This window comes from Eutrigla gurnardus, assembly GCF_963514095.1.
Source record: "Eutrigla gurnardus genome assembly, chromosome: 14".
Classification (NCBI taxonomy): Eukaryota; Metazoa; Chordata; class Actinopteri; order Perciformes; family Triglidae; genus Eutrigla; species Eutrigla gurnardus.
In genome coordinates, this window is record NC_139937.1 from 7,365,558 (window position 1) to 7,389,785 (window position 24,228).

Here is a 24,228-nt window from a genome sequence, read left to right on the forward strand (position 1 = left end):
GATGTTGTGCCTCTGCCGTGTATTTAAATGTACCGTTGGCTTTCTCTGTTGAATTTTCGCGGCATCAAATGCTCACATGGATGCATGTTTTTATATATATTTTAGTGGGTTTGGTTTTTCCCTGATGGATCAAAATGCGTCCCTGGATTAACGTTGTAATATCAAAGGCTTTAAAGCATCCAGATTTTGGTCTAATGAATCCTAAATGTTTAAGCTAGTCCTGAAAATAATCTCTGGATCTTCTAATTGCACTGTGCACAGTGGTGTCTATGGGAAGGTAAAACACATACAGTATACTATATTGTTCTGGGGTAAAATCAGAGTAGAACATGCTATTACTGTAGTTGGCCAGTAGATGGCCTGTAGCCACTATAAACTCAGAGTAGAACAGCAACAACACTCCAGCATTTAGTGTTGATTAAACTGAAACTTAAATACTGGCAATAATGTTGCAATTTATGTTTGTAAAAACAATCACTGAAGGGCAAATTCTCTTGTATCTTTTCCCCTTAAAAGACTGCATATTTATTACCAATATAATCAATACTGTTATGTGACAGTTACCAATACATAATACTGAAAATATCTGAACACGGGACTTTTAACGGACTAGTTTGACATAAAGTTATCGCTCTTTTTACTGAAGTAAATTATACTTTCCCCAACAAAGTTGCACAATACGTGAGTGACAAGTGAAAAAACACCATTGTCATTTAAAAGGAGTAATACCACAGTGTAGAAATACAAGTCAAGGTGAACTGCATTCAAAATTCTACTCAAGTACAAATGTATTAACATTCAAATATACTTTAAGTAGCGTACCAAATATACCAAGCACTCATTTTGCAGAATGGCATAATGTAATAATGCATATTCTCATTTTCAATGCACTGATGCAGTGATGTTGTCACTATTAAAGGTGGAGATCATTTTTATTTTTTCTGTTGATTGTATTTTGTATATTGAATCACAAATGTAACAAAATAAACTAAAGTGCAGTGAAAAGTGTAACATTTCCCTTTGAAATGTGGTGGAGTAGAAGTACCTCAAAATTACAAAATGTTTCCACAACTGGAAAAACATCAATTGTGATGTAACACTCAACACAACTTGTGAAGGTTAAATATAAATATAATAATATAATAACATAAATAAGTTACATATTTCGCTTTTGCCTAATAACATAATAAAATGTGCAAACTGAATTGTGTATCGTGCGATATTTAAAAATGTTGCCATGGAAACATGCAGCTAAAGACGTTTTTTATATAAATAAAAGGGATAATAACACACAATTATGAAACATCTTCTAGAATGTGTTTCGATATCAAAGTGAAATGGTGTACAGGAGTCATCTTAGACATTTTGATTATGAAATAAAACTAGATTCAAATTATAGAATTAACTTAAAACACCCCAATGCACATCATCTGCTGTGTTTTGGTCCAAAACCTTTAACAGATAAATAAAATTAAGATATCAGACGAATGTGGGTTTCTCAAAAACAATTTGTAAATGTGCTTTATTTTTTTTATTTGACCCCAGTATAGTTTATGATGTGAAGTAGATTAATTATCTTATAGTAATACATCATCAACGCAGGCTTCATGTCAGCACTCATTGTAGGAGCTATTTTCATTGCATTTATTTTAAATGATGGGTATCTATAGGAAGGGGAAAGTGATTACCGCTGCGGCTATTGGATAATGTAATAAACCCCCCACCTCCACCAACACCCCCTCCACCCCCGAGTGCAATGCCTGGTGGGTACTGAAGTCTTCCCACCACAAAGAAGAGCCGTGTTCGCAACGCCCTCGGAAGAGCTGCAGCTAGCGCCGAGAACTACCGGTACCGAGATGCCCGGCTCGGGATGGTTTCCGGTAAGAAATGTTTGGACCGGCCACTGGAAGAGGGGGAAAGTGTGAGGTGAGGAAACGACCGGGTTGCTATTTTAAATCCGCTGTAACTCATTTCAAAGGAGAAGGCGGAGGAGGTCGAGTCCGGAGAGAGGCGAAGGATGGCTGAGGCCACGGCGGGGGGAACAAATGAATTACTGGCCGAGTTGGGAGGGAAGATTTCTCCGCAGACAATAACCTAAGTTGCGCTCCAACTTGGCCGATACAAAACAAGCCGGCATCACGAGTCGACTGCACGTTTACGGGGCAGCATTTCCCGTGAACATCTTTGGTTTTCTGCACGACCTGGGCGCCGTAGGATGGATCTTTGTTGGTGAAATCGCTGCTGGCGTTTCACCACCTGAAACTCCATTTTCCACTGATCTCTGCACGGGCGTCACAACAAAGGATGCGCGTGATCTCCGGGATGTAGATGGGGTTCGTAGTCCGGTGACTGTCAGCGGGATGCACCTTTAAAAGGTCTGTATGCCGGGTTTTTGTTGTTGTGGGGACAGACCTTTACGGGCCTCTAGAAACGCGTCCCCCTTGTGTGTGTTATTCTGTCTGCGCTGCAGCCACCAGAACAGGGGGATGCTGCTAGAATCGGAAGCTACTACGAGTTGTAGCTGCATTTTCGAGGGGCGGAATTACACTCGACTCGAAAGATGGAAGCCCGTTTCAAAGCAGGCTAATGATAAGCTAATTTAAATCGTTGACAAATGACATGTGGCCTTATGAAATGCCTGTACGAGCGTATGTGAAAACGAGTCAAAAGCAGCGAATCCACTCGAAACCTTATTTGTCTCGACTTTAAATTGTGTTGAGCGCGAGACGTCGCAAAAAAAATAAAATAACTGCGTTTGGTGACTTTTATTTTGAAACACACGGCCGGAAGTGAGCTTGCTCGCGGCCGACTTGACCCCCCCTGCTCTTCAGTCACTCATCAGCATCTTGAGTCCACTGGCGCGAGATCCGCTCGCGCAGAGAAGGAGGCAGGTCGGCGCAGAAAGCCTCCACGCACGCGGGGCTCCGTGTTCTCCTCCTGCCGGGAGTCACAACTGTTTAATTTGACGCCTATGACGCGCTACACCGAGTCGACCTCTCAGGTAATTTCACATCTCGCCTCGGGGTAAGGAAGCGGTTAAGGTCCAAATCTCGACAGCGCAACTAGAAATCCGCGCGTCTGTTTAAATCTAATAAGGATGTGTGTGTTTTTTTTTCTGGAAAAGATGGAAGACGTGATACGTTCGCCTGCCCATGAAAGTGTAATTCTGGACATGCTAGAAAAACGTCCTCATTGTTTAGCCATTGGTTGTGTTTTTGACTAAAGTGGGGTGGATTTCCTCAAGGACATGTAAGATATTGGATGTCACATATAGCACTTTCTTCACAAAGTGGGATGACACCGTTTTTGTTTTTGCCAGAAAACCTGCATAGAGCATCTCTTTGAGTGTGTCTTCTCTAGAAGCGTTCATCATGAGTGTGTTGTGTGTCTCTTTTTGTTGTATTTGTTCAGAGGAGTGTCCACACCAATCGCCCATGTGTGACACCAGTGGGTTACATTTGGCCCGTGTAGCCAGTGTTCAAAGCCTGGAGTCTGGTCCCTCACAAACCTGTGCCTCCTCTCCTATGCAGCGACGTGCATTTTCTCTGGTTTCATCTGCCTGCGGCGTAAAAGCCCCTCAAGTTAATTTTCTCCTCCGAGGAAAAAGGAAATGATGCCTCTTGGCTTGTGTTGTAGCTCCTTCCATTCCTCCTTTAATGGGCCATTAAGAGGCAACCACTGATGGTTAAGCTGTCAGCCGGGCCTGATTGACTGGGTTAGACCACAGATGAGACTGATCCGTTTCCCAGGAGTTCTCTGCCATTCTCCAGGCAGGGAGAAGAGGTGAAAAGCCGTTGCATGTGAAGCAAGCGTTCCTGTGTACCACGTTAATGTTGCATGGTGGTAAATCCTCCCTGCAGTGCAGCGGTCTGCACACAGGTGGAGGGACTCTGATGAAGTAAAGTTTAGCAAAAGCGAGATGCATTTTGGCCTCATCGTAAAAAAAAAAAGGAAAAAAAGTGGGCCATTGCTGGTCCCTGCGGTGGTGAAGGATGCTTTTCTGGGGCAGGCTCGGTGATGACGCTCGCTCGGCCCGAATTGGGAACAGACACCCTTGTCCGTCCATTTAGGAGAGAGGTGCTGCTCGGATACGCACTGCAGAACGGTCCAACGGAGAGAGAGACTGCAGGTCGGAGTTTGCTTTCCAAACAGCAGACCCTTCTCCTGATCTGGTCATCGATACCTCTCTGGAGCAGGCCTGTAAGTATGCTCCAGCCCAGTCCACCTGACTCAGGACCTACTGCTGTTAAATCAGCAAAGCGCCATCTCAGTATTACTTGTTAGTCCACAAGTGTGGAGTTAGGGATTTTTCCCTCCACTGACTTGGTGGCTTTTTTGGCGAAAAAAGCCTGTGCCCCGGAGAGAGAGAGAGAGAGACGCGCACTGCTATTTAAAGATGGCACAACCCAGCCAGCTGCTGCCATTTCCGCTCGCATCATAATTGAATCAGTGCTACTGAAGTGCGCCAGTGAGGGTGTGTGCAGAAGATTATACAGCCAGGACATCTAGGCATCCGTCTTTAACGGCCACTTTCACCTACCTGATTGGTGGCCCCTATTCCTAGTGAGGGTGCTTGTGGGGCTGATGCTGGGAAGAGGACCAAATCCCCTGTTGGTACGATCTGCGAAAAAAGATGTGGGTTCCTAATAAGCGTTTTTAAAACATGGGAGTCCTGATTGTATAGATTGAGTTGCAGACAAGATTATAGCACGAGTAGTGATGGATGAGTCGGGAGATACGTTTCTCTCAGACTATTTGTCATAATTTGTTTTGTCTCGTGTGAATTGACTTGCGTCGACTTTTGAAGGCTTCAGAAAAAAATATCTTTCATGATGTTGCAGATACTGACTGACTCATCAATTTCAGATTGATCGGAATGACGAGAGAGCAGGGAAAGGGTTAACGACTCAAAAGGAAGTAGGCCACCGACATCCCTTTTTTTTATGGGCACATTCTAAGACTGGCTTTGAGCGCGACACAATGAGCAAGTGAAACAGCAATGTGTGATTGTTTTCTGGAAAGTATATGTTGTAGTTAACACGCAGCAATGCATGAAAGTGTTGTGCATACTCAACACATGAGGGTTGTGGCTGAATTGGTGGAACAGTATTTGCAGCTCTACCCCCTCGCCGCCTCAAATCCAGTTGTGCTTTGAGACACCAAAGAGATCCTCTTTTTCCTCGGGTAGAGCGAAGCGCTCACCCTCGGCTCGGCCAAGGCTGTGGCGCTGGGCGGGAGTGTAAAAGAAATCATCTCCGACCACGGCCCCATCTGCCTGCTCTCAGCGACGTTCGGGTTCTCCTCCAGTCTGTGTAGACGGCGAAAAGTACAATACTTTAAAACACATTTTACATAAGATACACTTTTGCCTATGGGCTTCAAGCAGTGGTTTTAGGCCAGATTATTAGCGTGTTTGATGCCCAAGTCTCATTACTCTGGCTTCTTCTTTTGATGGGGAAGTTCACCTTTGAACCTGACAGTAAACTGGTCTGGAAGAGGAACAGAGGAGAATGCCAAATTACAGTCCGTCTATGTATTTAGTCTAGATGGAAAACCATTTCTAAGATTACAGGTCTATCCGTTGCATCACAATGCCGTCAGCACATGCCATTGTTTTACTCCATGGCAGAACATTGATCATTGATCACATTAATAGTCTTGTCAGAAAGCCTCTTGCGGCCTGGACTCCATCACCCAGTCGAAAAGGCGCATTTGCTCTCATCTTGTTATTTCGTTGAAAATGCCCGCAAGACGAGGATGCTGCGATCTGGTTAGACCAGTAATTCACAGAAATGTGAGCTGATGCGGAGGCCCGTCAGACCAGCAGAAGGACTGCTTTGCATTGGAATTCATCCGGGCTGCTGAGAGAGGAACTCAGGCACTTTTGTGGGTAGTCAGAACCAACATTCTTTTTCTCGTGTCATTTGCCTTTTTTTTTGGTTTCTCTTGCCAAGAAAACGTCTGCTTGTTTTTCCCCCGATTTCCCCGACAGATGTGGCTTTGTTTTTATTGCAAAGAATGATCAACTTGCAGCCCTGCATGTTATGATGTTGTGAAATGTTAAACTGCAGCTATAGATTATTTTAATTTCATGATTTTCTTTTTTTGTTTTAAGTGAGCAATACTTTCTATAAAATCTCTCTTTTAAAAGAGTGTTAAATGCACATGACTGTTCTCGAGAGCCCAAGGGAATGTCTGAAAATAGCTTTAATATTCAAGTTCCATGGAAAGGCAGTGGATCCTCACACTTAAAGCCTGTTTTTTTTTTCGTGCTTGAAAATGACTAAAAGAATCATTTGATTATCAAAATAGCTGCTGATTAATTCTGAGTTTCAGCCATTGCAAGGAACGGATCGTGCACTCATTTCTATTTCCATCTTAGAATTCATGTCCCATCCTCTTTTCTCTTTGAGCTGACAAGAGCAGATGTTGGCAGGATTTCCATTCTCAACAAATGGGCGTATATGCAACAGGAGTAGGTGCAGGAAAGCAGGGCCTGCTTATTTTCTCACTTTCTCTTCTGGTCCTGTGTAAGATTCAGTTAATATCGGCGTCTGTCTGGTGATGTCAAACTCTGTTAAATCACAGCCGTCTCTGTTGTCCTCTCTGCTGCTTTCTGCTCCGGGGCTCCATCACTCTGTTAGTTATTTGCAGTAACTATACTACTCAACAGCAAAATATTTCTGTCACTCATAAATTGCCTACTTGGGTACTTAAAAGGGTGCACTTGGCCAAGGAAAGTGTTTTAATTACACTATTGACATCATCATCGGCATTTAATGTTTTGCCCCCGGATAGTTGAAACGATTCCCGAGTTGGAACCGAAGGCCTGAGCGAAGACAAGAAAACTACAAGGCTTTAACTCCACCATCAGTGTGACGTAACGGATATCACATTTCGCTCAGCTTTCAGTCAGTCCAGTTTTGAGGATCGCTCTAACATCTTTTTAGATGGTCAAAATCTGATTGTCTGTTCTGAGATTTCCGTACACGTTTGGGCTTCATGTCGTCTTTTTTAAGGGCCATTGTTGTGTTATTTGCTTTGTGCATTTCATATACATTCAAGGGGATGTGGATGGTTATGGCTCTTTCTGGCATAATATATTGGTGTTCTGTTTCTGACCAACTATGATCTAATCTTCTGTTTTTCTTTTACCAGAGGGGTTCAGATGGGTGGAGCTGCCATCGTAAGCATGCTGGAGACCTGAACATATTCTGCTGTACTGCTGCTGAGGACCTCCACCACCGCCTCACCCATGACTTTCTACAGTGTACGTTACACAGATGCCCAATGAATAATGCTACGGTCACTTAGAATGAATGTACATGCATCCTCAATAACCACAGCTTGTTTAATACCTAGCGTGTCTCTGCTTGCATCTCAAACCCGTGTTGATGCTCCCACCGTTGTTTTTCAGGAACCGTCGATTGGTGTGCGTCAAACTCTGTAATGGAAACTCGTGGTGAGTACCGTGTTGCTCGTTGTGGTTTGTTAAGTGCGGCATCAATGCCGTGGAGAATCATCCCGCTGTACATCCACTGCGTTTATGGGGTCTGTCTAAACTCTGCATGTTTCATGAGCCACTTAGCGATACATCCAGTCAACCCCAGAGCCTGATCCTGGATCAGTTTCCCCTCCCAAAACTTCGGCTTTTCAGGGTTTTCCCTAATCAGAGCGGGTCTGTGTGTTACAGAAGAGCTGGTTGGGTGAATATCTGTTGCATCATTATTTAAGTTGCACTGTTTTTGGTTGATTTGAAAAGTTGAATTGAAAAAGGAAGTGTTAAATTTGATCTTGTGTTCTGGCTTTTGGTCTGCAGTCACCTAAAACTCCAGTTAACCAGTTCCCATGACTATTGCTTAGCACTTCCTGTATTCCTACTTTATAATAAAAGCCATACACAATTCTCATCACTGCAAGACTGAAAAACATTTACAGGCATGTGAGAAGTGTTGAATTTTCATTAAAGCAGTCGTATATTCATTTTATAAGCAGTACGGAGATTTCTTTTCATGTGTTCTGTTGAATTCACATTAGATATCGGAATGCAGATCACACTTTATGATATCAAACGTAAATGGGATCTTATTTACCGATTATCGCTCGATCAGTTGCACTTCGTGGGGGGTTTTGTTCGGTCCGGACATAGCTAGCTGGGTCCCGATGTTTCAGTCTTCGTACAAATTAACTAGCTTCTGGAGGTAGCTTTGCATTTATCGTTCAGACGCGAGAGTCTCCTGCCCCTACTAGTTGTATCCCAGTGACGCTTGTCTTCACTTGATCTTAAAAAAAAGAAAATACAACATTCATACAGGTAATGGGTTAAAAGATATCCTTTTATTGACAATTATAAAGCGTATGTTAAGACATTTAAATGAATGACTTAATGAGATTTGCAGCAGTGACGCAGCTTTATAATACCCTCCATAGATGCCATACTCCCCCCATTATCGTGAGTACCTGCTCCAGTCTGTGTGCCTGCTGAAGGAGCCTGGCCCAGTCTGTTATCCAGGTCAGGCCAACAGGTTCTGGGCTCATGCGGATTGGCTCAGCTCTCTCTGGAAGCCGGCCCGGCGTGGAGGCTGTATTTGGGGCACAGGGAGAGAAAAAGCAGTGCTGTCGAACACACTAGCTCTCCCATCTTTAGAAACGGCTCGAGATGCAGCCAAAAATGCTCCGAAAACTCTGATCTATCCAGGCATAATGACATAGCTCAATGCTCTGAATTCCTCTGAGGAGCAGTCAGACAAGGGTTTTTGAAGACTTACAAACCTCCAAAAGGAATCAAAGCCCTAATTCAGTGGTCCAATCCATACTCTGCTTTTTTTCTAGTTAAGAGAAAGATGTCTCTTTTTCTCTCAGGAAAGATGAGTCTCCTTGGCAAATATGTTACAAAGTCACGCTAATGCCTCCAAGACTGTTCAAATTGTGATAAGAGATGCATAAAATGGAGTCTGAAGGCATTAAGAGAGGTGAGCGGCATGATAAACACCCTCTGTTAGTTCTAAAAAAAAAAAAAAAAAACAGTAGTCGTAACTTAATAGTAGCGTGCGATGCATGCTGGGTATAGGAACGGCAGCATATGTCTGATGGACATATCTTTGTCAGATTGATTCATGGTCCTTCGTTCCTCTTTTTTAACAAGTTCAGTGCCGTTGTAGCTGCTGGGAATCATGTTCAGATGTTGAGGGAGCTGCTTCTCGGACACACTCGACTTCCCACAAAATGCCAGGCCTCTGATTTTGTCCGACATTTCTCCTGATTGAGGGCATTGATTGCACCGATTTTCCTTCAGCTCCATCCTTGACACCAAAACGAAATCAAGGTTTTTTTCTTTGTTGGTCAGTTTGGAGTCATTGCTAATTTAGGAGCAACTCATACAGACGCTATATCCCTCTGTCGCCCGTTCTTTCTGTCATTTCAGCGCGAGGAAGGCAAGAAAGTACTGAGTGTGTGTGGCAGATGACTGTTTTCAGTTTACAATGTGGTCTGAGGTTTTGAGTCCACTTTTCTGTTTCTGGATCAGCGTGTAAAGTCCTTGTTCTCTCGAGACCCGCTGCACCACTTGGCATGCGTTGCATTGGCCCTGCATTATTGGATGCACACATTGATTGAACCACATACCACAGCACACACATTAAATTGAAAAGTTGTCCTTCCCCCAGGAATGGCAGGCATCTCTCAGTGAATGCTGACCTGTGCTACGAGCCAAGGAGGGAGGGTCAGTAAGCAAGCGGGAGAGAGGGAGTCGGACTCCTGGAGGGAGGGAAGATCTTAAGGAGATTGCGGGAGGGAGGGAGGGACGGGGGAAGGACTGAGCTGAAAGGCGTAGAGGACGGGTAGACAGGAGAAACGCAGACGAAGAAGAGGAGACCAGAAGTAGAGGAGACCTTGGTTGAAGAGGGACGAAGGCAGGTGCTGCTGCCCCGGTGTGGTGTGCACGTTTCTGGGTGCGGGACAGGTAGAGGCCCCTCGGGGGCTGGATCATGGGACAGAGCCTTCATGTGCAGACCCCAGCTCAGGACCCACAACACCACAACAATGGCGGTGAGTTTCTGGACTCAGTGGTGCTCTCTGTGTGTCTTTGACACAGATATGCATTCCTCAATGGCATGAAATGAGTTTTTCAATGAATTAAAGCATAGCGGATGGATGAGGGTCTGAGATTGTGTAATGAAGTTTGCACGGACTCCATTCTCTCTGCCCCCTCCTTCACTTTCACCACCACAAGGAATGTTAAATCACTGGGATCACGTGGATGAATCTCAGCTGTGTTTTTACACACTTGTGTGCACTTATTTTCTTACGATACAGTACAAAGAAAGTTAAGTAAATTAAATATTGAAAAGACTTTTTAATGGAAATCGTTGGTTGTATGATGTTAGGGTACAAAAGCATCTCAAGAAGCAATCACAGCGATTAAAATCTCTTTGTGTTCTGTCAGTTAAGTAGATTCAAATTCATAATCTGGCCCGGCAAGTGTTGGAGGTATTTCCCGACCACTGCAGCCCGTGGCAGGCGGCGTCTTGCGTACATGATCAGGGTGGCCAGCAGATTGGATTAACGGCCAGATCCGTTTCAAACAACAATCTCCTTTTTAACCACACACTCACCTGACCAACCCGCCATGACTCACTGAATCATGAGGTCGGAGGGAAATCTGGCCTCCCCGGGAGGTGTTTGAGAGCACGGTGGGTGTGGCTTCAGGATGGAGGTACGTCAGAGGAACAGTGTCACACCCCCCCCCCATGTTTCCTGACTGGTATGCCTTATCTTGGCAGAGCTCCTGATTACAGAGCCTCCTACTAGAATTCTGTTTCTGGACTTGTTCAGGATGGAAATGGGTTTCGTATCATCGAGATGTTTTAACAGAATATGAATCGGCTTCGGCGTATCGTACCTCGCAGCACTGTGTTTCCATGAGCGCTACAGTGGGCTGTGTTGTTGAGTTTTGAGGGGAAGAGGTTGTCTTTGTTCTCGGTCACAGAATCAGGGTGGAGTGCCGTTTCCTCCCTGTGTTTCCAGGCTGCCCCCCCTCCACCAGAACTCCTGTACTTTTCTCCCTTTGTAGCTCTTTTTTACCCTTTCCTCCCATTCCCACCCCCACAGTCACACACAGCTGCGTTGCCACCACACGCCAGACCTCTTCTCACTGCAGCTGAAACTATGACACGTCGGACGAGTTTTACTCCGTATCTGTGAAGAATATCTTTGAGCGGATCCACAGCTCTGATTACTGAATTGGATGTACTGTTTTTTTGTGTCTGTGGATCAACACATTTTCTAAAGCAAATGTACGAGCCTCCTGAGGACACGGTCAGTCATCTTTTTCAAATAGGTCCTCTGCGGCCGTCATCTCTGCAGTGCTTCGGAGGCTGCTGGCCTGGCACAGGCAGCTCTTATCCTGCTTCGTTGCCTTCAGCTGAGCCCCGGTGTCAGGGGCTCCTCTGACAGAGCAGTCTGCTGTGTGAGAACCTCGGTTCTGCATCACAAGCTGCCTTAAGCAATGCTTAATCTGGATGTTGTGGCAGCTGGTCTGAATCCTGAGATTTCTACCTCGCCAAGATAAGCTGGATTTCCATGGTGCGGACATGTTCCTTGAACCCGGAGCCCCTCTGCTGTAGTTTCCTACAGCTTTCTGCAACTTGTCCCTCTGGCTGTTTCTGTTGGGATATACACGGGAGAGTTGATATGAATGCTTCCTGCTTCCCCATGGCATGCTGTTTCAAGTCCCACCACCATGGAAGCTGGACGCTCAACTCCCCTCTTCCAGGTAGACTAGTGTTTTTTGAAAGGCTTGTCAAAAACTTTTTCCAGACATAACAGCAGAGCCTGATTTGGGAATTAGCCGTAGTGCATGAATTTAAATCAAAGCCCTGCTTTGTTCTGCAGGTGTTATCGACAGACAGGCTTTTAATCACTATGTAAGCATTTGGTTCAGATTTTCCATCGTTGATGTAGCCGTATGGAGGAGCGACTCTGACTCTGTCCTTCAGCTGCAGAATGGCTTTGAATCGTGTGTCAGCAACCTTCCGCCGTGCTAAAATGTCCCATAGCAAGATACTGAAACCCTGCCAGCTCCAGTGCTGCTGGTCCGTAGCTAACCCTGACTTCCCTGCTGTGTGTGTCAAACGGAGAGTCAGCTTCCACCCAGGAATGATGTAATTACTATTATGATGCCCCTACGCTCTTTATTGGACTGCCTCGCCAGTGTTGTGGGTATTGTTTATGGGCATATTGTTGTGGGAATCTGACCGTGAGGCATTATTGTCGCCGATGCATCCTGTGTGTGTGTGTGTGTGTGTGTATAAGACTGGATGTTTTAAATCGGGGCCCTATTCCTCTCCGCTGGTAAATATTATGTCTGCTGAGAACAGCAGCTGCAGCCTGGGAAGAGCTGAATGTTTGAAACACTCTCCGAGCTCAGCACGCCGTCGACTTGGCCTGTCAATCACATAACCCACAATATGTAACCATGACTGCAGAATGCCATGTAACGGAGCACTTTAAGCCTCAATGGCATCGCATAAAAATGCGGAGATCTTTTAAAACATTTCAGTTGTTTGTGTATCATGGCGGCCGCCGCTGCATTCTGCTACTGTATGCCTGCTTCCATGAGTGAGCCTGTCTATAGAAGCAGCGAGGGCTGACAGGCTGATAAGGCACCAGTCTCCATCCAGCCAAGGAATGTGAGCACTTGACAGCGAGAAATCCTGGCTGAATGCCAGTGTCAGACCCCTCCTGTTAACTGTGGCTATGTGGAGGAGTCCACGAGCATCACCCTGCCAAAGCACGCTCAGTCCCTGAGACCTAGCAGCGAAAGATAATAACCGCCATCACGAGCGGCCCTCTTTAAAGGTAGCAGATGAGCTCATTTAGACAAGTGATTATTGTGGCTGCTGATGGATCTATACTATTATTTATTATGTTCCAAAGCTCCAGTGTCTTGTTTTAAGTGGCCCGAATCTGGTTGAAACAGTTATATATCAACTGACTGCTTTTTATTTTAGACGATGAAGCTGAGCAGCACCACGGCACGATGGTGGGAGAAGAGGGCAGCACGGGGGACAGCACCCCTCCCCCCAAGCGTAAGGGCAAGTTCTCCACCCTTGGCAAGATCTTCAAGCCGTGGAAGTGGCGGAAGAAGAAAAGCAGCGATAAGTTCAAGGAAACTTCTGAAGGTTTGTGGCGTGAACTCATTGTGTTTGTAGAGTGTGACCCCCCCCCCCTTTCACCAAAATTCCTCAATGCATTGGTTCCTGCCTGGATGTTTCAGCCCCCCTTTGGCTCTCCTAGTGTTTCAGTGCACCTTCAACCAGACAATAAGCTGCTAACAAAATATCCTGTTGAGCATTTTTTTTGCAATATGTTAGAAAAGAAAAGTGTTTAACTTGAAGTCATTCTGTTTCCTGCCGGTAGAACTGGAGAGAAAGATGTCGACGCGGCGTACGCGGCAGGAGCTTATAGAACAGGGGGTGCTGAAGGAGGTCCCAGACAACGGTAAGGGGCCTTTTTGTGATACATCTGATCACTCTGTAGGCCCCGAGGCTCTAGCACCCTCCCAGGACAGCACAGTTAAGGCATCAGTACGTAATCGCAGGAACACAGCCCTCCTAACCAGACGGTGTCTGAGACATTTTTTTAAAAAAGGCAAACTTACTTTCACCTTGCTTTTTTTCAAAGCAATGTAATATCGGTTTTTAAATGGCATGCCACTCTCCAGAGTTGAGGGAAAAGTGGAACGAATGGTGCTGTGCAGCAAAATAGCTTAGAGAGGGGTGTGTGTGAGCGTGGGCCGGCCCCGCTGCAGCAGAAGCCACATTTAATAAACCTACAGCCGTTCCTTCGTCTCACCAACAAACCCAGACTCTGTCTACGGGGCCTTGGTTTAGGCACCCTTCCTGTTTCACTGTGGCTGCAAGTAAATATCATTTTCATTATGGATTTAATCTGTTTCAGTTCAAAACCGTTCACAGTTCAAAACTACTAAACTGTATATACGGTATTTAGTTTAAATGAGCCAGAGAAGAGAAGCAAATCCTCATCTGAGAAGCCAGGCATTTTTGCTTGAGAAATGACCTAATGGAAAACATAATTTAAAAAAATGCATGGATTATTGGATTCACTGACAAATCGTTTCATCACTTCTGCTGTTTTGCATCTAGATTCAAGAGGAAGGGAACATTAAACTGCCAGAATATTCTAATATTTCAAACAATGACATTGGCAGTATAACATTTTGAATAATTTAGATTGGATAAATATTTAGTGTTCCTTGTCTAGTGGTATTCGAGTATTTGTTTCTGGATGGGTTTTTCCTCAAGATACTTGGTCTTTTTGTCCAACTATTTCAGATGCAGATATGCACAAACCGAAGCAGCCCTATGTGAAGAACGGCCACACGCTGCCTGTGAGCGCTGGCGTTGGAGGAGGTGGAGGAGTGGGCAGTGGGGGCAGGAGTCCGTGCAATCAGGGCAAACTCCCCTTAGAGTCGGACTTTAGGATGAACCCGGCCTGGCTCACCCAGCCAGACGACCGCAGGGGTTGGTCTCCCTCCGAAGGAGACCGCCGGGGAGCGCCGGGTTCCAGGGGCACGGGACTGCACGAAGATCTGCGCAGAGGAGGGGGGATGGGGTCACATTCGCACGTTGAGGGCGAGTGGAAGCCTAGTATGGTCTGGCAGGGCCAGACTCATGGCCAGATGGAGGAGGGCAGACGTCGACTTCACCCCGAGGACGGGCAGAGGAGGCCCGGGCTGCAGAAGGCCCCATCGGAGGATGGCAGAAGGAGTCGGCCTGCTGAAGCCGAGTGGAAGCCCGTCCTGCCTCGGCATGCATCTGCTGAGGAGGGAAGGGCCCGCCGAGGTCAGTCATTTCAACATCCTTGATACCCGTTCCTCACTGGTCAAGTCAAAGACACGGTGTATATTTAAAATCTGACCTCCTTCATACATATTTGAAGATGGCATGTGATTCCTCCCTGTGTATTCTTATACTCACTCCTACTGTCACTTTCCTGATTGTGTGCTGTCCTGCCAGATATAGACAGGTTCCTGTCGGCTCCCAGGGGCCCTGCTCCAGCTACGCTTCCTATTCAGGAACATGAGGGAATAGTTCGTCCCCTCTCCTCCTAATTAATGTGGCACGATCACTATAACCATTATTGCCCTTTAACGCTAACGCTGTCAGCTCAGTGATAATTGGCGAAGACCCACAGCTAATTGATTTTATTGAAACGGTACACTTTGAGAAATAATAGTGTTTTCTGCTGTTTTTAGACCTCAGTTGTCCAGTTCTCACTTTCACTTTCTACCACTTTCGGTAAGATGAGAGAAAACCAAAATGATACACTTGTGGATAACATTTTGCAACAACAGAACTGAGAATACAACAATGCATCATATTGAAAACACCAAGGCAGAACCATCAGAAATGAGAATTCTTTCTATCGACAGATTTGCAGGTGAACAAATATGTGTTCATGTGTCCCTGCTCATCTCTTTTCCTTTTTTTGTTCTTTCTCTCTCTCATGCTGCACATCTCTCCCTCTCCCACTCCTTTTCTATCTTTATCTGTCCTCTTTTTTTTCCCTCTCTTCCTCTGCTCACTTCCTCCTTTCATCTGGTTTATTTCCTCTTTGGTTGTGTGACATCGCAGTGATAGAGGCGCGTCTGTAAATGAATAACCCTGGACTTCAGGGCTGCAGCTTTGAGGAATGGCGTGGGAGCATCATCAGCAGTGCGGGGTGGTGCAGTGGGAGATGGGTTTCTGGTGGTAATTGCAGCCGCCTACTCTGTTTATTTTAACAGCTGCTCCCCAGATAATGCAATTCGCAAACAAGCGTTATCGCAAAGAGCACTTTGAGTGGAGAAGAAGCAGAAAGTGGCCCGCTGCTCCGTCCCTTAACTGAAACGTTTAGAGCCGCGTAGAGAGGCATTTCATAATTAGATTCACTAATTCACATATGGAAAAGACAAAAGTTGACTTTTAAAATGCCTGTCATGTAGAGTACCAGTGTGACAAAGCTGGATATAGAGATTTTAAAAGGTTTCTGTCATTTTTGTTAACATTTTTTCAATCTAGGTGGCATAGATTACTGAAGTTAATTTGGTGGATTTAACTTTTTTTTTTAATCTAATGTTTTCAGAGTCAGACAGCCATTTTGTTCCTGACCCAGAAGCCTTGCGGGACGCCTTGCGGGACACCCTGCGGGAACCTCTGCCACCTAAACAGACTGTCATGCCTCCAACATGGCTGATGACCTCCGCCCCTGAACCCGGCAACAAGGGACCACCTCGCACCCCATCCAACCACCCCACAAACCACTACCGCTCTCCCACCACCCCCTCGGCCGTGGCGCCCAAACCGGTTCGCTCCATCTCGTCTGCCGGGGCGTCCACTCAGCTGTCTCCGTGCACAGCCCCGACCTCCGCCTCTCATGGCACCAAGCAGCCCCCTGTGCCCCCACCCAAGCCTGTGAACAGGGGCAATGCCAACATGCTGGGTGAGTTCTGCTCAATAGTGGGTGCTTTCTGTTAACACGGTCACATGCAGATACATCGACAGTATTAAGCAAGCGTTCCCAACACTCAGATGTCTGCTCACTTAGCATGTAGGTTTCTCTCTGGGGGATACAATGTGTACATTTGAGTCACCATGCAACTGCTGGCAAAGAGAAGTCTTCACCACAGTTAGCGCACACACACATACATCCATGTGCACACACACACACACACACACACACACACATCCTGGTAATGATGTTATCTTAACAGTTTGAGTGGCTTTTCCCCAGCTAATAACTTTCTACGCCTGGACTGTTTTAGCTGCAACATTTCCCCAGGATTTTACACTGTGAGGATTACAGGGACTCTTGTGGCTGTGGGATGATGCTCACACAGATGCAGTGCTGTGGTGGTTGTTGCTGGGGGTTTAGCTCATCTGTCACACTCGGGCAAGGCTGTTTACTTTGATTTTATCAGCAGATCTGGTGGGTTTTTTTTGCATATCATGCCCATAGTTGTGTCTGTGTGAGTTGAATTTTGCAGTTTTATTTTGTTTTTTTATGATATTCTGTGAGATGTTTTCATTCTTTCTCTCACATTTATTGGTCATGTGAAAAGAAGTGACGAGCCAAATGGGGAAAATGTATTTAGATCACCTGTTTGTCTTTGTTTCACTTCATGTTATATTGGTTAGGACTTGGAAACCAACCTCATTGTCATCTTCACACGCTTCGGGATACCGAGGAATCTCTACTCAAGTACAAAAAAATCTGTTGATGCAGTTGACAGTTTACAAAAGCTGTCCATCAAGTCAGCGTTACTAAACATTCCTATTTTAATTGTTATCTAAATATTCTCCTGGTAGCAGCTTTATATTGTATCGACTTTCTCATCCAACTCATGGCAAGGAAACAAAAGGCTTGTATCCCACAGTGTGTGTTTTTTTTAATAGAATGATGAGTATTAAGGGCAACACCGCCTCCTTCATTAGCACACTATCTATACAGCAGCATACAGTACCACCATGTTCCTGCATTCATCAAACACTCCAGCTGAAGGCCTCCGTCTCCTCCATGTTAGTCTCTGCCCTGCAGGGGGGAGAGAACGCTCAGCTTCCACTCTACTGGTCCTGTTGGAAGCGAGAGTGTGACTACGACGTCTACCTGTCCCTGCCCGTCTATCTGTGCCGGCGGGCCGGAGGCCTGCGCTCAGGTAAAAGATGCCCTCTGGTATCTCTGGCCAGGGTGCCCATGTCTGGAATGCCCCCCTCTCAGAGTCTGCGTTCTTCATCGTGTCGCGTCCTTCTTCGCTGCCAACATATCGCCCTCCACAATGCCTCTAACTTGTTTACTGGCCTTGATTGCTTTTCTCTGGATGTGGGATATAAGAGCTGCATGCACGCACATAATGAGCTGATAATGAGTGTGCTGGGTGCTCTGTGTACGCGAGAGGCGACTTCTGTGTGTGCGAGCCGTGGACTGTTTTCTCCTCTTATTCGGCATGTGAATGAGGGAGAGCCGTTGGCGGTTTCCAGCTGTGGGCTTCAATGCATCAAGTGAATTTTTTTTCTTAGGTTCTGCTCAACTGGGATGGATGGGTGGATGTGAATGGATGAATGAATGAAGGGGGCCAAAGGGTTTTAACATAAGGGCTTGACTTAATTTAGAGATGGAGATGTTATCCAGTTCAGTCTACTGCATGTTTCAAGTCTGGCAGCACTTATCTCGTATGTCTCACTGGCACGGCTATGGCTTTTAACGTTGATGTGGCTTTAAAGCTGTTCTACAGCATTGTAAGAATTCTCTATATGTACAAATATGCATGCAAATAATTTGATTTTTTTTTTTTATTTCAGCTTTTTAGGAGCTTTTTGCACTATGAAGATGCTAATAAACATGGTTTAACAGCAGGTTGAGAATCTGGCTGTGTAGAGCATGTAGGCTGTATGTGTGTCTCTGTGACCTGAGGCACATGCTGCACACTGGTTTGTTAGGGGAAATGTGTGCATTCATGTCGACCCAGTCATGTGATCCGACACACTGTATGTACGCAATTAAGCTCGGTCAGACATGTAACCCCAGTATTTATATTTGTTCATATGTATTCTGTTGTGTTGGGTACATCATACATGTAGAGCTGATGCATGTGCACTCATGTAACGGTGGCACTCACAGACCTGAGCTGTCTGTCTCCCTTTATCAATGGCTGTATTGACCGTTTCTCAATTTGCAGGTGACTTCACCCAAGCCACCGGAGGTGCCAGTCTCGTGCCAGCCAAGCCTTCTCCACCGATGCCTCCGAAGAGGACCACGCCCGTCACCAAACGCAACACGGAGGACTCCAGCCATCCCATCATCCCCTCGCCGCTTTCTCTGGAGGACCACAGCAGCCTCACTGTGGGCTTTCAGCTGCCCCCGCCACCTCCCTCCCCTCCCCTTCCAACGCACATACCACCTTCTCCTCCACGGCAACACATACACAGCCACCACCTCCACCATCAGCACTCCTACCCCCACCCACTGCCTCAGCCCATACCCATGCTGTTTGACCCACCGAGCCCGACCAATGAGTCTCCTCAGCGCCCAGCTCCCGTCCCGCTGCATATCATGATCCAGCGAGCCCTGTCCAGTCCCGGCCCGGCTCAGCCGCATCCAGACGGGTCACAGCGCGCACATGCGCTGCTTTTTGAAACTCCTCCGGACTACCAAGGTGGTCGACCACTACCTGTTAGCATCCAACCACTAAAACTGTGAGTCACTCAATACATAGTAATGATAGACCTTTTGTAAAACAAAGCTATTCTGTCGAGATAAACGGTTTCATGGCACAGCAGGCAGAAATATTTCAAGGCCTCTATCGACATGAGATCCAGCTTTGCAATAGCAATGAGGCGTAATAAAAGTAATAAAAGTACTTTATTTAACTTTGTAAAACTAGTGACAAATGCTAGTTCTAAATGAGTTAAATACACACACGTAAATGAGTCATCTGTATCCTTAATGCTTATGAATTTAGTTTCTCTTTCCATTAGATCTGAAGATGATTACTCAGACGAGGAAGATGACGATGAAGATGACGAGGAAGAAGAGGAGTACGACGGGGAGATCCCCCAGCCAGAGCTGGAGCCGCGGAGTCGCAGATGCCTGGTCGGAGACGCCGGTGTTTGCGGCATCCCCGGGGGAAATAGCAGTGAGGAGGAGGAGGAAGAGGAGGATGTGGATGGAGAGCACGACATGCGCGGGGAGGAGAGCGACTCGGACGGTCCTGTGCTTTATAAGGATGAAGACTCTGATGAAGATGAGGAGGATGAGCCCCCAATTAGTAAGCATAACCCAATGTTATGTGAATGTGTAAAGATTAGGGCTGCATGGTGGTGTAGTGGTTGGCACTCTCACCTCACAGCTAGAGGGGACCAGGTTCCAAGTCTGCATGCTCTTGCTTAGCGTGTTAGCGTGGGTTCTCTCCGGGTAATCCACAGTCCAAAGACAAGCAGGTTAGGGTAACTGATGACTCTAAATCACCTGTAGGTGTGCATGTGAGTGTAAATGGTGTGTATGTGTCAGCGCTGTGATGGACTGGCGATCTGTCCGGGCTGTACGCTGCCTGACGAGGATAAGCGGTCACAGATTATGGATGGATATGTAAAGATTTAGCATTTTTAGACTTTTGTAAAGCAGTTGCTTTGTTTGAGCCCCTCCATACCTGACCACATCTCTGCTTGGCTTTTATTCAGGTGCCCTGGCCAGCAGGGTCAAGAGGAAGGACACCTTGGCTCTGAAGCTGAGCAACCGTCCATGTGCCCCAGACAGGGACCGGTTCATCCAGGAGAGGGGCTTCAGAGACGACCAGCCTCCAGGACACACCGGCCTCACCTGGCAGAGCAGGGAGCAGTGGGAGGCCATCCGCACACAGATCGGCACTGCACTCACAAGGTAAAGCAAGGCGCCATCACACCTAGGTGCATGTTCCATCTGTTTTCGTATCCTTTAAACTGACGGTAGTGAATGTGTACTTCCTGAAGAAATCCACTGATCATTTCTTAGATCTTTGTCCTACTTCTTCTACCTGAATGACAAAGCGATGAAACTGTGTAAAAATAGTCTTATCCTCTTTTTTCCTACCTTTCCCAATTCAGGCGACTTAGTCAGAGACCAAGTGCTGAGGAGCTTGAGCAAAGAAACATCCTTCAACGTTAGTATCAAATCTTTATTTCTCTTTCACCTTTATTATCCATTACTTTTGAGGCGGCTACTCTTTGGCTTGTTTGGAATAATCTCAGTTTGGATCAATTGTCCGTGAATTACTCTGGTTTGTATTAATGAAGCCACATTTTCACATAGTTGAGCAAGGTCTCACAAATTATAAAAAAAAAATGTACATGCAGTAATGGCAAGAATTTCCACTCGAAATGACAGTTTGAAACATGAATTACAGGTCAGTGTCTAATTTTGGAAAGTGTTTTTACTCTGCCTTTGGTGCACATCAGGCCTGTCATCTAAATAAAGATCTGCTTTGTTGTTGTTTTTTTTGCTTTCTCTCTCCGTTTTCAGCCAAAAATCAGGCTGACAGACAAGCTGAGGTTAGAGAGATCAAGCGCCGGCTGACCAGAAAGGTGAGGCAACACATCCACAACAGACACTCAAGTGTCAAATCATATATTTGCTGGATCTTAAATTGACATCTTTTCATCGTAGCTGAGTCAAAGACCCACAGTTGCAGAACTGCAGGCAAGGAAAATCCTGCGGTTCCACGAGTACGTGGAAGTCACGGACGCCCAGGACTACGATCGGAGAGCGGACAAGCCGTGGACCAAGCTGACTCCTGCTGACAAGGTGCTCATTCAGTTTGCCATGTCCGGCAAGCACTCGACAAACCCCACACATCTCCCAACAGCGGGATTGTGCTTCACATAAAATCAGCATCAAGCGTTGAGCACGTTTCCTTTCAGCTTCACATTGACCGTCTCTGTTCTGTTGCTTTATAGGCGGCCATCCGGAAGGAGCTCAACGATTACAAGAGCACTGAAATGGAGGTCCACGAAGAGAGCAGAATCTACACGAGGTATACATTTGATCAGATGGATCGTGACGTTAGACTCCTTCAGATTTCAGGCCTGGTTGCTGTGCTAACCTGCAAGTGTGGTTTAATACTACGGCAAACACTGTGTGCTGCTGCAATGCAACAGAAGAGCAGCTGGTGCAAATTTACACGAAAGAAATAAACTCAGAATCCAGTTAATAATGGGCATTTCTTTTTCTTCATGTCATGAGCAACCAGTCAAATATATTGTTTACTGCAACTCTACAATAAAAGCTCTGTCATGTTTCATAATTTTATGTAAAGCGGCGGCAGAAACATTGGTCTTGAGTGACTTGATGCAGCGTCGAGGAGAGTGAAAAGCAGTGAGGCTCATGAGACAACATTAAAAACAGTCGCATACAAGTGTCGTGTGAATCCTTTGTGCATGTGAAGGCAAAATTGAATGCAGAGGGGGAATGGCGAACGCCGCCGCTAATAATGTAGGCTGCTATGTTCTAGAAACACAATTACGAAATGTTAATGCACGGAATGGCTATTGCTGACATTTTGAACGGAGTATAAATGTCTGTTCATGCCTCATGAGATTCCTTTGCTTTGTTTAGGTTTCATCGGCCTTAGCCCCCACCCCCTCCTTCACGGAAAATGAAGCACTTAAGATCTCCGTGTGGCCAGAAGCTGCTCCCTGTGCAGACCGAATGCCCTTTTACGTTTCCCGAATGTACTGTACAGATTATCAGAGAACGCCTGAGACTGATGATGCTTCTCGCTTGCCATCCATCACCCTCCTACTGCATTGCTTTTACTGGGTGGATGGGTGAGGAACAGATGCAGTATTTCTCCCGGACTTCAGGGGAAACCACGTGCCAATGAAGTGGGGAAGTGGCAGAGGACCTACAGGGCTGACCCTCTGCCGTTATGTGGTACCCCTCAGGGACTTGGATCTACTTGCAACCTTTAATGCGGCCTCATTCTGTGTTGCCTTTTTTTCTTCTTTACTGTGTATATGGAAAAGCTAATTCATCTTGTTAACATACAATAATAGTAATAATAATGATGATGACTTATAATACTCCACACAGTAATAATCGATAGGAGGAAAAGGACTTCAGCGAGAGCGGGCTGGAGGAAGAAGACTGCGATACTCTGTTATATGACTGGACATCTCTGGGATATTATGAGTTTTATATAAATTGTGTACAGATTGCTATTGTCATACCTTAGAATGAAAATGGAAGGATCTAAATACAAAATATTCTGTAATGCACAATATATTTTATATTGTAATTTGATCACTTGAGTAGTGATGGCTTTTATTTTAACTTTTTTTGGGGGGGAGGGGGGATTGCTTGTATTTATGATTGTGATGTGAGGTGGCCATTTAAGTGTCGATCTAGATATCAAGAGAAAAAAAAGGTGCAGGCCGGGAGGCTTGTTGGGGCTTTTATGTGTGCCAACATACCCAATGCCTAAAGGACTATAGGATACTGTTTTCATATCACTGATTTCTGCAATCCACTGCATGAGCCAATCTAGAATCCAATACGATTGGAGCGATCTGGATAGTCTCTTCATTTACACTTTTTCTTTTTTTAGTTTTTGTACTTCCCTTTAAAAATCAAACATGCAATGCATTCTGTAGCCATTTTTGAATAAGGTCAGGCTAGTAGTGTCTATACTAAGAGTCAACTGTAAGCTCTGTAGATCAGGGATTTATCAAAATGAATCTGAAAATGTATAAACGGTCAACAGGGAGTCATTTTGGCTGAAACCTTTTGAAACTGCAGAAGTGTTTTATCTTGTGTTGTTGTCTGGCCAGTAGCTTACAGGGTTCTCTATGCTGTGTACAGGTTGACATAGGTTTAACTGACGCTTGTGTATATCTTGTCTTCCTTTAATTTGAAAATACATTTTAAATATAAAAGTATTATAGGTTGCTATTTTTTTAAGCACAGAATATTAGTTTATGATTAAATGCTACAAGAATGGGAATATGGAAGTGTATGTTTTCTGTAAAAAAAGAAGTTCCTTTTTAATTGAATGGGGAATTGAATGGACTGACAGTTTTCTTTTTAATTGTAAATAGTCACATCTGGATCTAATTAAAAATCTCACAATTCCTTGATCTGTCTGTGCAATGACTCTGCACCTGGCTGCTGAATCAACAGACCGGTTTTACCTACTGATGTGTTTGGGTGGAACGTTTCATTTTGAACCTCTAAAATAAAAACGTATGGCTGCAGCGACACCTTGTGGCATGGCACGTGTATGTCACTCCAATGGGCTAAACCTGGAGATAGTTGATGCCTATTGACGCCTCATCCATGAAGAATAGGAACCTAGGATTCTGTTTTCTAAATGATCAACCAGGGAAGTTTAAAACGGTGTATTTTGTAAACTGAAAGCAAACTCAAGGGTGATCTCATCTGGTGAGGGGATGCTGTAAGAAGAGGGCACTGCATTGTTGTAGCAGCTGAATAATGGCCAGGATTGACAAAAGAAGATAAAATGTGTAACACTAGAATGTAGATTAAAGGAATGATTTGGGAAACCTGAATCATCAGATTGCTATGTGAAACACAGGACACATAACAGGTAATCATGCAGAAACAGAAATACCCAAAATATGAATTAAATATGTATAATTTGGGACAAATAAATAGATACAGAGACATCACAGATAAAAA

The 24,228-nt window shown here is 45.3% G+C and overlaps 1 protein-coding gene across 6 annotated transcripts; it reads left to right on the plus strand.

The window, feature by feature from the left end:
* Positions 1–1,971: 1,971 nt before the first annotated feature.
* phactr4b (phosphatase and actin regulator 4b) lies at positions 1,972–23,660 on the plus strand. Of its 6 annotated transcripts, none has more exons than XM_084027149.1 (16): positions 1,972–2,375; positions 7,159–7,270; positions 7,418–7,462; positions 13,011–13,181; positions 13,420–13,500; positions 14,355–14,864; positions 16,147–16,503; positions 17,585–17,716; positions 18,737–19,253; positions 19,536–19,825; positions 20,238–20,436; positions 20,640–20,695; positions 21,055–21,116; positions 21,199–21,336; positions 21,489–21,565; positions 22,147–23,660. In XM_084027149.1, the coding sequence occupies exons 3-16, from the start codon at positions 7,450–7,452 to the stop codon at positions 22,160–22,162; spliced, it is 2,619 nt and encodes an 872-aa protein (XP_083883275.1). In that variant the 5' UTR covers positions 1,972–2,375; positions 7,159–7,270; positions 7,418–7,449; the 3' UTR covers positions 22,163–23,660. The 6 variants fall into 6 exon arrangements, with proteins under 6 accessions (XP_083883275.1, XP_083883274.1, XP_083883276.1 ...); XM_084027148.1 differs by lacking the exon at positions 1,972–2,375 and adding an exon at positions 2,861–3,001; XM_084027150.1 differs by lacking the exon at positions 1,972–2,375 and adding an exon at positions 4,069–4,200.
* Positions 23,661–24,228: the final 568 nt, after the last annotated feature.